Consider the following 12,086-nt stretch of genomic DNA (forward strand, 5'->3'; position numbering starts at 1 on the left):
ACAACAAATATGCCATAAGTCTTGCTAAGAATCCAGTGTTGCATAGAAGAAGCAAGCACATTGATACCAAGTATGATTTTCTGCGCAATCATGTTCAGAATGTAATACTTGAGGTTGTGCATGTCAACTCTCAGAAACAACTTGCAGATGTATTGACCAATGAAACTAAAGCTGAACACTTCATCAATTTGAGGAATGAAATTATTGTTGTTGATTTTTAGACTTGAATTTGAATTAAAGGATGGTTTTGAATGTAATTCAACATTCAAGTTAAATTAGTTTTGAATTTCACTTAAATTTAAATTTGCATTTAAATTTCATGTGAATTTGAGTTGAATTTAGTGTTTATATAAACTCAAATATAATTGCATCAGTAACATATTTCAGTTTTTACAATTTTGAGATTAGAAAGTTAGTTGCACAATTCTCTCACTTTTCTCAATTCTCTACAACTATTCTTCATCTTCTTCATCTTCTTGTACATTATTAACGAATATTCATCGTTAAACTCCAACAAATACCACTTACTATCGTAAAATCTTAAAATCTTAAATATATACTCCATCCGTCTCATAATAAATGTCTTATTTGAGCTTTGCGTGATTCTTAAGAAAATGATTAGATGTATTAATTTTGATGATAAAATTAGTATAATTGACTAAAATACCCTTATTTATTATAGTTAGTGGTGTTGTTGAAAATAGTGAAAGCTAATAAATAGGGGTATAGTAGTGGAAAAAAATAATAAATGTTGTATTGATATTTTAAAATGATATTTATTTTAAGACATACAAAAAATGTAAATGAGACACTTTTTATAAATCGGAGGGAATAAGAATCATCATATTTATATACTTCTCGATATATCCATTTCCATGTAATGTAATACTCTTACTCACATTAAAAAGAGCAATATATAATTAGAAATGAAAGGTGTCCTAAAAATACTCAACTTACTTAGAAAAGTAAAATTTCAAGGAAACTTCATGCTCATCATCATGCATGCATACTCTTGGGGCGCATTCTAGCTTGCAGCTGTTTGTGAAATTTCAATTGAAATAGTAGCAATAATGAATAGAAGAATTTAATAGTATTATAGATTTGGTATAAGGTCGTAGAATTTACTCAAACAATAATAAAAAACCAAAACTAATAAATGAGGATCCGTTATCGCCTGCGCCGCAACCGCTTTGTACATCAGATCTCCACTTTATTTCTTATTTTCGCGCCACCACCGACCTTCAAAATCCAACTCATCTTACTTCACATTTTTCAATCTTCTCCTAAATCCAAAGCAATCAAAGATAAAAATAAGTGCTTATTATTAACAACTTTTTATAAAATTAACGCGGTTGGATCTTGCTTACTTCAACAGATTTTTAGTAGTCAACTTCGTAACATGGGCTTTCAGTTTTGAAAATACTATCTTAATAATATATATAGGTTTGAGTTAGTCACTGTATACTTCATTCTAACATCACTTCACATTCTCAATTCCTGAGGAACTTATTTATTTATTTTATTAATTTGGTACGTTTTAATTTCTTCATTGAATCTCAACTCTTAAAGCATTGTTTTCTTGTATAGTTTCTTGCCTGCAAGATTTTTTTGGTTGGCAGTAGTGTTGGAACTTTTTACCATAGCTTCAATGTAAACTTTACAGGGTATTTATTTAATTTATAAGGCAACATGAAGAAGGCCATTTTAACTCCAATTTTTCTTGGAGTTTTGGCGTGTTGGAGTGCGCTTTCGGTTATTGCTGAAGATCCAACTTTGTTTTTCACCTGGGAAATTACTTATGGAACAATTTATCCTCTTGGTGTTCCTCAAGAGGTTGGTCTATTTTTTTTCCAACTCTTTAAAATGTCACATTTGAAAAAATGAATGATATTAATTTACTCTTTTACCAGGGTATTCTTATCAATGGCCAATTTCCAGGCCCTACAATTGAAGCCATTACAAATTACAATATTGTTGTGAATGTCTTTAACAAGTTGGATGATAAATTTCTCATTACATGGTTTGTGGTTCTCTTCCCCTATTAGTTGTTAAGTGAATCAATAATTGAAGAGCATGTTATGAATCACAGACACATACACCCAGACTAAATATTAACACTGATACGTCGATATTAATAATAATTTTATAGAATCCTTTCTATGTGTGTAACATAAAACAGGAGTGGTGTAAAACAAAGAAGGACATCATGGCAAGATGGAGTTTTAGGAACAAATTGTCCAATCCCTCCAAACACAAACTGGACATACAAATTTCAATTAAAAGATCAAATTGGAACCTACACATATTTCCCATCAACCAAAATCCATAAAGCTGCTGGTGGTTTTGGAGGACTCAACATTGCTCAAAGATCTGTTATATCCATTCCATATCCTGCCCCTGATGCTGAATTCACCCTACTTATTGGTGATTGGTACAAGCCCAACCACAAGGTTTGTTCAAACAAAAATCCCTTAAATAATTGACTTATCTAAATATCAACAACTGGTTTAGGTTAATACATAAATATAAATAAACATTTCTACTGAGGATTGAATCTTAAATCAACCGTTTATACTTAATTTATTCAACTAATATCAGTCGAGTTACCCGATCGCCCATGGACTTACCTTGTTAAATTATGTATGATCTATTCAAAATAATTGATCCCTTAAATGTGTCAAATTTATTTGTAGGTACTAAGGAGACTATTGGATCTTGGGAAAACCCTTCCTTTACCTGATGCTCTTCTTATAAATGGTCAAAAAGATATTGATGTATTCACAGGAGAAGCAGGTAAACCAACTATACCATTAACAAAAATGTTTTTAGAATGTTTATACAATTTCCGGCTTTTTAATTATTTTTCTCAATTGTTTGTTCTTTTGTCGTAAGATCAAACAATTGAGAAAATCGACATCATCATATAATAATTTTTTTTTTTAAAATTGACTTATATTAGGGAAGACATACAAGTTTAGGGTTTCCAATGTTGGTATAGCAACCTCAATTAACTTTCAAATTCAAGATCATTCATTGAAGCTCATTGAAGTTGAAGGAGCTCACACATTGCAAGAAACATATAAGTCACTCGATATTCATATCGGACAATCAATGACATTTTTAGTCACACTAGATAAGTCAGTTGGTGACTATTACATTGTTGCATCAAGCCGTTTCGCCGAGGCTAATCTTACTACCACTGCAACACTTCGATATTCTGGATCCAACCGTAAGGTCTCGGGTCAATTACCCATTGACCCGACTATGGATCTAGATTGGTCCATGAAGCAAGCTAGAACAATCAGGTATAGTCTTTTCTTAATCTGTCTGCAAAAAACTTAAAACAATATTAGAGATCATATCTTATGAATTCTAACTATTTTTTTTTTTGTTTTCGAAGACTGAACTTGACGGCAAATGCCGCTCGGCCAAATCCACAGGGATCGTTCCACTACGGAACCATCCCTGTGTTGAGGACATTGCAATTGGCAAACTCAAAATCCATCCTAAACGGAAAGCTACGATATGCAGTAAACGGAATTTCACACATCAATCCAAGCACTCCATTGAAGCTTGCTGATTATTTCAACATTCCCGGAATCTTCGATCTCAACACAATCAAAGATGTTCCTTCTTCAAGTTCCCTTGTCAAATTTGGAACATCTGTCATAGGTCTCACTCTTCATGACTTTGCCGAAATAATCTTCCAGAATAATGAAAACACTATTCAGTCTTGGCACATGGATGGATCTAGCTTCTATGTTGTAGGGTAAGACAACTATTTTCTTTTTCAATTAAGTTAAAACTTATTACATTTTCATAAATTTTGTTTTGATTGAATCAAAATATATTTAGATTTGGAAATGGCATATGGACACCTGATGTGAGAAAAACTTACAATTTGGTTGATGGTATTACAAGATACACTGTTCAGGTGAGTCAATTTATTTTTGATCATTTCTAGTTTTATTTCAAAATTTTGTTACATTGATTGATTAAAACTCTCTTGCATGAACAAACAAATAGGTGTATCCAAAATCATGGACTGCAATATTGGTGTCTTTGGACAATAAGGGCATGTGGAATTTGAGGTCTGCAATATGGGAAAATAGATATTTGGGACAAGAGTTGTATATGAGGGTTTGGAGCAATGAACAAAGCCTATACACTGAGACTAATGTCCCTTCGAATGCATTGTTTTGTGGCAAGGCTAAACATTTGCCTAAATTTTAAGCACTATTTAAGAGATATACAGTTTGATTATTGGCATGATTATGTTTGTAACATGATTTTTTATTTCTTAAGATTAGTTTGTTTAGAAATTTCAGTTACAAGGGTGTGACTGTCGTGCAAAAATGAAAAGGAAAAAGGGTGTGTTTGTTTCTCTAATGAGTCTCTTATTGATTTGATATTTTATTAGATTATTATTTCTTGTAATCATAATAAAAGTAGTTTCCTCTTCTCATTTCTATTGCTTGTCACATTCTACTTAAGATTATTATTTCAAAGTCTTGGTTAATGCTAGGCATATCATGTAACTAAAGTCGAGATATAGGTGCTCCTACTAGTTATGAAGAAACGAATCCAAATAAAGTATGTAATCATTTTGTCATAGAGTTGAAATCTATTATAGAATTCACATTGTTGGAAATTGATGTCGTTGAGAACAAACTAAACTATGAGAAAAAGATTGAATTTTTTGAACAAACACAAAAAATCCTATTAGGTTTTATCAAGGGAGAGAAGAGGGAAGAAGAAGAATAAGAATTGGTTAAAATTGTTTTACTGTTCACTTTCTCAATAATGATTCAAAGATTACAAGTGAATAACAACAATTAACCCCTCTCAACAACCTGAGAGAACTAGTCTATTTATAGACTACTAACCTAACTTAACAATTGGACTTTACAGACAAGGTCAATTCGACACGTTTTTAAACAAAATATATTTCGACAACATGCTTGAACAGACTTCGTCTATGGCATGCACAACTCCCGTCGGACCATAAAGCTATCCTTGTCGACACCGGACTAATACCAATATTGAATGACTGTTTCAAGTTATCTTGTCAAAATTGTCACCCCTTACTTAGACACCAACTTTTTTTAATTTCTTTCTTGTTTTTTGATTAAGTGCTTATTCTTTATTTCTGTATCTTTATCTTCTTGAATGAAATGAAGTTTCTTTTGTCGTTATCCTTTGTCTTTATTTATTTTATCTTTTTGATTGATGATAAAGGGGGAGAAGACTGGATATGATTTTGATATACTTATTTCCTTTTTGAATCCCAGACATCTGACTCTGAAACTTCTTACTTCTTACTCTTCAGACTATGATCACTAACCTGGGAACTTTGATAAAGTTCACCAATATTGCTAAGAGAAGATATTTTTTAGTCAAATTATTCAGAATATAAGCTAACCAAGACCTTGTAGAAGTTAATCAAGACGTCATAGTTAAACAGACATTAACCAGGCTTATAGGGTTTTTAAACCAAGTTCTGATTCAAGACAGTTTCCTGATAACCAGACTTTCTGTTACATGAAGTCAATAAAGATCATAAAAAGTTTCAACCAGGCTTCCTCATTCAGGAAAGTTTTATCTTTCATACTGATTGAATTTTTTTTGTGTTAAAATAATTTTAAGTCTTAAACTCAGGGGGAGCTTGTAAACCTAACTCTGAAGTTTTAAGTTGAAAAATAATTTTAATAGTATAGAACTCGGTGAGAGCTTACAAACCTCACTCTGATGCTTTTGTAAGATTAAATCAAGTAAAAATTGTTCATCAAAATTCATGATTTTATCATCATCAAAATTAGGTAGATTGTAAGAACAAGATTTGGTTATGTATATAGCCTTATGTTTTGATTATAACAATATATAGACTCTTAGAGAACAATTGTGTACCCTAATAGTTGTGTTTAGTGTGCAAATACTAGATACAAGTTTTGACTCAGATAGAATAACGTGAGACGTCATTAGATTCTAAACTCAGTGCACTCTGACTCTTGAGATGTGTGTTTTACAAGATAATCAAGCTCTGAATTATGTACTCATCGCTTCTGAGCTCTACTCATCCAAATTTTCATGACTCTGAAGCTTCTGACAATATCAAACTCTGAAGTCTTGCGCTAAAAAACAACTTTGATGAACTATGTCACCCGACTCTAAAGACCATGTTCTGATGAACTGGATCAAGACTCTGAAGACCATGTTTCTGAAGATTGTCTCAACCAGACTCTTACTCTTCTTTTATGCGTGTTTCATCACCTCTTTATCATAAGCCCCTAAATATTGAAGATAAGATAAAAAAGGTTTTACGTGAGAAAATAGTACACAATACAAGATCAAATATTCCTTCCACGATCTTGATTTTGTGGGCTAATGAATGTACTATTGTACCATTTTGTCTCCCATTTTCACACACCATTATACAAGGATACAGTTGCATTTTAGTATTCTAATTTTATCCTCCAACATATCTCTTCATTGCCTATATAAAGAAGACTTGAAAGAATGAAACAATGTTACACTCTAAGAGATTATCATATATGTGAATAGTGCATTTTGTGAAATATTTGAGAGAAAAAAATACACACAAGGAACTTTTGTTCATACTCTTCATAGAATATATTTTGTGCGATATACTTGTAATTCATTTGTATATTATGCTTTCTTAGAAGGATTTTGTGAACACACTTTGTATCTCAATCTTTGAGATTGTATTTCCTTTAGTGACTAGGTTTTAGTCAGAATTACTCAAGAAGATATTGACAGTTGATCTTTGTGTTGTAATCAAGTTTGATTATAATGGGTTAAGTCCTTGTGATAATGTGAAATCACCTTGGCGGATGGACTCGAGGTAGCTTTTTGACAGTGAACTAGGATCAAAATAATTGTGTTCATTATTTTTTATCTTAGTTTTCTATTTGTATCTCTGGTTTGCAAAAGTTTTATTTCTTGAAACCCAATTCAATCCCCAATTTCTTGTGTTACAATTACCTTCAATTGGCATCAGAGCTCCGATTCTGGTATTGATTGTGTATCAAAAACTTCGTTGTGTCAGATAAAGACCCAGACTTATGAAACACTATGATAAGAATTCATCCACCAGTTGCGGCCGCAAGTAATAATGAAATATACCACTATAGCACAAAACCCCCAGTCTTTGATGGAGAAAATTTTGACTAGTAGAAAGATATAATATAAAGATTTTTTCTTGGTCATGATGTAGATCTATGGGATATGGTAGTTGATGGCTACATTCATCCTGTAGATGTCAGTGGTAACAATGTGGAAAGAAGAATGAAGACTGATCAACAAAAGAAAGATTACAGAATCATCATAAAGCTAGAACCATCATGTTAAACGCAAAATTGATTACATGATCACTTTTAGCATTATCGTCATAAATGAAATCATCGAAGAAAGATTCATCAAGGGAAGTTTCTCTATCAGGAGAACTGCTAGAGAACCTCTTCGACTCAGAAATATCAGACACATATATAATGACGGGAACAAAGTGATTATTAACTAAAATATGGGAATACAAATTAGCAGGGGTTTTTGTTTTAACTAAATGGGAGGAAACATTATTTCCAAAATCACTAGACAGATTTATAAGGGGTTCATTTATATGAGCCATGGCAAAAATAAAGACTGGGTATAAAGAAATAAGCTCTTGATAAGAAGGGTACATGAAGAGAATGGAATATGGCGAAGAGGTTAGAGACTAAATGCAAAATAGGGAAAGTTTATTCCAAAGAAGATGAAGGCTCTTGCAAAAGAGATGTTGATTCTCAAGAATGGAAAAAACATTGTCCCAAAAATCCAGGAAACCCTTATATAGAGGAAAGCGAGTAGAAGGTCAAATAAAAGAGGAAACTTAAAGCTAAAAATTACAGTCAGATTTCACCTTAAGAATACAAGCAAACTCAAGTGCACTCAAATTTCCTAGAGAAGAACGTTACACCCTAACTTGCAAGCCTAAATTCATGTGCCTGGAAATTTGGCGAAAAGTATTATTGATGGGAAGCGCATCTAATGTGCTTGTGTTGGACATATGACTTCACACACAGGAGCGGGTGAATTATGGGTTTCAGAAAAACAATAGTTTGAAAAAAAAATTGGATCACTTTCAGAGTTTAAAATCATTTCAAAAGATTTTAGAAATAAGCAGCAAAAATAAAATGCGGAAATGAAAGAGTTAAGGGATAGAGAGATAACATCAGGAATTATAGAGGTTCAGTCAAAAACAAAAAAGACCTAATCCTCTCTCGAGGATTTGTTCTTCAAAGTATACACTAAATCTTAAATATTTTTAGTAGGTTAAACTCTCGAACCCCCTTATACAAGTAAAATGAAGTTTTTGGCTAACTTCAAACCAAAAACAAACACGGAGAGAAGTAGTGAGTCTTATTTCCAAACATCCACTTGAAGCGGTTACACCCCAAGATAAACCGAGATTTTATATGGCCTGATCTCGAACCTGGGTGAGATCTTAATCCAGGTTGAACTCATGAACTGAATTGAGGTTTTGACGGACTGACCACAAACCTATGAGATTTTATATCAGACGTATCTCAATCCTTAACATCTTTTAATCGGGTTGAGCTTACAAACCAAATCGAGGTTTTTACCAGGATAACCATAAACTAATGTGAGATTTTATACCGGGATGATCTCGAATTGAAGAAAGCTTTTAAAAAGGTTGAGCTTTCAAACCAAACAAATGTCTTAGTAACTAAATCCCCAAATCAAAGCTTTTACAGAGTTTAGCTTTGGGCCCAAAAAAATCCCTAATTGGATAAAGTATTTAACCAAGGTAAAAATATTCCTTAATGAATTTATATTACTACCTTTCCAAAATTACAAAATGCATCACTCATAAAGACCACTCTCGAAAGCACTACGACTAAATTTCTAATTTAATGAAAAGTGAGAATATATTTTTAGATAGTGAGGAGTGAGATATGAAAGCTCATAATTCAGGATGTGAAAATATGAAGGAAATGTCATCTATTTATAGGTTACAGGAAGGCACAAAATGGAAAGTTTCTTGGGGAAAAATTAATGTGCCAATCGATTGAAAGGCCACAAATTAATCATTTAGGTTGTTTAAAAAGGAAGGAAAGGATATATAGTCGTTTTTGTTCATCAAGACTCTGTCCTAAACAATTAAGGACAATTTTCATACGGATCCAATCGATTATGTATAGGTGTCAATCAATTGAACAATATGAATTTTATCCAAATTGTTCAAACAGTTCTTGATTCAACAGACACAACTTCAAAACATTTTTAGTAATAATTCTTTAAGAAAATAGGTTTAAAAACATGTTTTTATTGTGTTTGTGTATGTGTTTGTGTATGTGTGTGTATTTGTGTGTGTGTGTGTGTGTGTGTGTGTGTGTGTGTGTGTGTGTGTGTGTGTGTGTGTGTGTGTGTGTGACTTAGCCGTATGACTTTATGAAAATGCTCTTTTGCTTTTATAATATCGTTCACTCATACGGGACATGGAAAAATTTCACACACTTTAAGACTTGAACTTTACTTGGAGATGAGGCTTGAGATATATTTCATTTAGGTGCCATCATATAGGATGTTTGAAGTGATCATCAAATCCTACTTAGTCTTGCTTGCATCTTTAACCGCTTTATACTTCCCTTTAGTTGCCATCATCAAAAGCATAATCATCATTAAAGCTTACTTAAACTTTAGTTGTCATCATCAAAATCATATTAATCATTAAAGCTTCCCTAACCTGCAAAATATGGTTCCACATCTTGTTCCCCACTACTTCTGCAAAATTCCTCATGACCTTCTTACTTCTCCCTACGATTGACTTTGGTAACGAGATGTCGATCGTAAATTTGAAATACTCCTTGACTGGTAAATCACTCATCAAGTTTTGGGGGCAACTATTCAGAACTAGCCAAAGGCCCAATACAGATGAAATCCATATATCTACCCTAACCGTGCAAGGCCCATTCAAACTTATCTAGCGTATATAATCAACATAGATGAAATTCAAGGTACATTTTTCTGATATCATAATTTCACTTCACTCATTTTGACCTTTGTAACTGGCTTGGGTATTAGAGTGCTAACCCTGCAGGTCCAACCCCACACTACCTTATTGAAGATCAGCACCATCGTGTTCATAGTACATCATCATCAATCAATCATAATTTTGGTTCGAAGACATAATAATTACCAAATTCCACTACTTGCATATTTATCTAAGACGATCTAAGACTTGGGCATTAGAGTGAAAACTGTGTAAGTCAAATCATGTACCACCGTATCGGAGATCAACATCATCGTATTTGGAGTCCATCTTCATCAATCCAATGAAAATTCTAATTCCAAGATAGAACAATGACAAAATTCTACTACTCATATGTTTATCTAAGACAACCGCTTTGGGATTTTTTTTTAAAAATAATTAAAAAAAAAATCTAGCTGTTTATAAAAGAAGGATTCAAGACAATGATCTGTGTGTTGAGACTTACTCATGCAAGTTTCTAATTTAGTTAATAATGAGAAACTCATTTGTTTAAAAATAATAGATATTGTCGATAATGTCTATATGATGTCCTATAAATATGACCAATCTTATTATATACGATTACACAAATGAAATAAGAAAATGAACAATTCTCCTCTTTATCTCTAAATGTTTATCTTTTTTCTGTTTATTTTATAACACATTATAAGCATGAAGCTCCAAAACTTGAAAGGATCTTTTGGCGTTGTAAGGTAACATTATTTCTTCTTCTTTTTATAATATATATTTTCAATATGTTATTTATAATATATTGATTAGAAAAGGAAAAAGAAAATTAATGATGATTATCGAGCGTCCCGAAGGATAGAAAAAGAATATTTATATAAGTTCCTGAAGAACTTATAAAACATCCCTGAAGGATAGCAAAATAATATTATACAGTTTCTGAAGAATTTATAAAATATTCTAATTTCTTGAAGAAATTATAAAGCATCCCCTAAGGATAACAAAATAACACTGTATAGTTCTTGAAGAACTTATAACGCTCTATTTACTATTTTTTTTAAGATAGAGCAGGAAATTTTTTGTTTCTCAATAAGGAAGGAAGTTGGAATTTTTTTTAGTTAAGGTGGATACTCTAGAGTATTTATGGGATGTGTAAGGTTTTTATTTTAAAATATCAAAATTTACGAATTTTTATATTTATCATTGTGTCAAAAGAATGAAATTTGTTTGAAGTATTATTGTTTCATGATTTTTATCGAGTTATCAATTTAGATTTTAGATCAGATAACAATTAAAAGGAAAATTCATGATGCATTTTGTTACTAATTTGGCATTTTTTAGTAGATAATTTTAAGAGTAATCCACTTTACTATTGTTTTATTTAAGAATATTGGAATTTGCAAATCCTTATAGTAAGATTTTTTTTTTAAATAACCATGTTTTTAAAAAAAATACGAAAATAACCAACTTTTTAATTTTTTTGCCAAAATAACCATATTTGGGGGAGGATGCGCCGGGGGAGTTGGCGCACTCCCAAAAAAATAAGAGGAGGCGCCAGATGCATTGACGCACATTTGGGCCTCATGAAGAGTCGCCAATGCTTGTGGCCCTCATAGAGGAGGCGCCTATACAGCTGGATCAATAGTGAAACACGTTACCATTGCACCAAAGACCCTTCATGTTAATTTGTTTCATCATATATTTAATGAGTCATTGTTCTTAGATCATAAGAGAAAGTCACTAAATTTTTATTTTAAATTTTAATATCTTAAATATATGAATTATATTCTTCAATATTTATATGATTTATTTATAATCAATATAAAACTATCCAACACCTTTCGACCGAGTATGTATAGCTGATAAAACGGGTTATTCGATATTAAATACATCAAAAATGGATTATTCGATATTAAATACATCAAACATAAGTTATTCGATATTAAATACACCAATTCAAACTATCTTGGATTTTATAGGGTTGTTTACATTGTATTATGCGTTTAAAAATTATTACCCCTCTTTAAATTTTTTGAATTCTTCAACCTTAAACATATTATTTTTTATATTA

General features: G+C 31.8%; 1 protein-coding gene across 1 annotated transcript; it reads left to right on the forward strand.

Moving 5' to 3' along the window:
- Positions 1-1,416: 1,416 nt before the first annotated feature.
- Positions 1,417-4,389, forward strand: LOC127135339 (L-ascorbate oxidase homolog). Its single transcript, XM_051062078.1, has 9 exons — positions 1,417-1,530; positions 1,664-1,833; positions 1,911-2,020; positions 2,180-2,450; positions 2,694-2,793; positions 2,960-3,305; positions 3,401-3,769; positions 3,856-3,934; positions 4,027-4,389. The coding sequence occupies exons 2-9, from the start codon at positions 1,690-1,692 to the stop codon at positions 4,231-4,233; spliced, it is 1,626 nt and encodes a 541-aa protein (XP_050918035.1). The 5' UTR covers positions 1,417-1,530; positions 1,664-1,689; the 3' UTR covers positions 4,234-4,389.
- The last annotated feature ends 7,697 nt before the right edge of the window (positions 4,390-12,086 follow it).

This window comes from Lathyrus oleraceus, chromosome 4 (assembly GCF_024323335.1).
Source record: "Lathyrus oleraceus cultivar Zhongwan6 chromosome 4, CAAS_Psat_ZW6_1.0, whole genome shotgun sequence".
In the NCBI taxonomy this organism is placed as follows: domain Eukaryota; kingdom Viridiplantae; phylum Streptophyta; class Magnoliopsida; order Fabales; family Fabaceae; genus Lathyrus; species Lathyrus oleraceus.

What these genes read in the sequence shown, in the direction of transcription:
- LOC127135339 (XM_051062078.1), top strand. Translation starts at nt 1,690, where the DNA reads ATGAAGAAGGCCATTTTAACTCCAATTTTTCTTGGAGTTTTGGCGTGT. An exon ending in GGTACAAGCCCAACCACAAG is followed by an intron (nt 2,451 to 2,693) that starts GTTTGTTCAAAC and finishes ATTTATTTGTAG; the next exon opens with GTACTAAGGAGACTATTGGA. An exon ending in TTACAAGATACACTGTTCAG is followed by an intron (nt 3,935 to 4,026) that starts GTGAGTCAATTT and finishes ACAAACAAATAG; the next exon opens with GTGTATCCAAAATCATGGAC.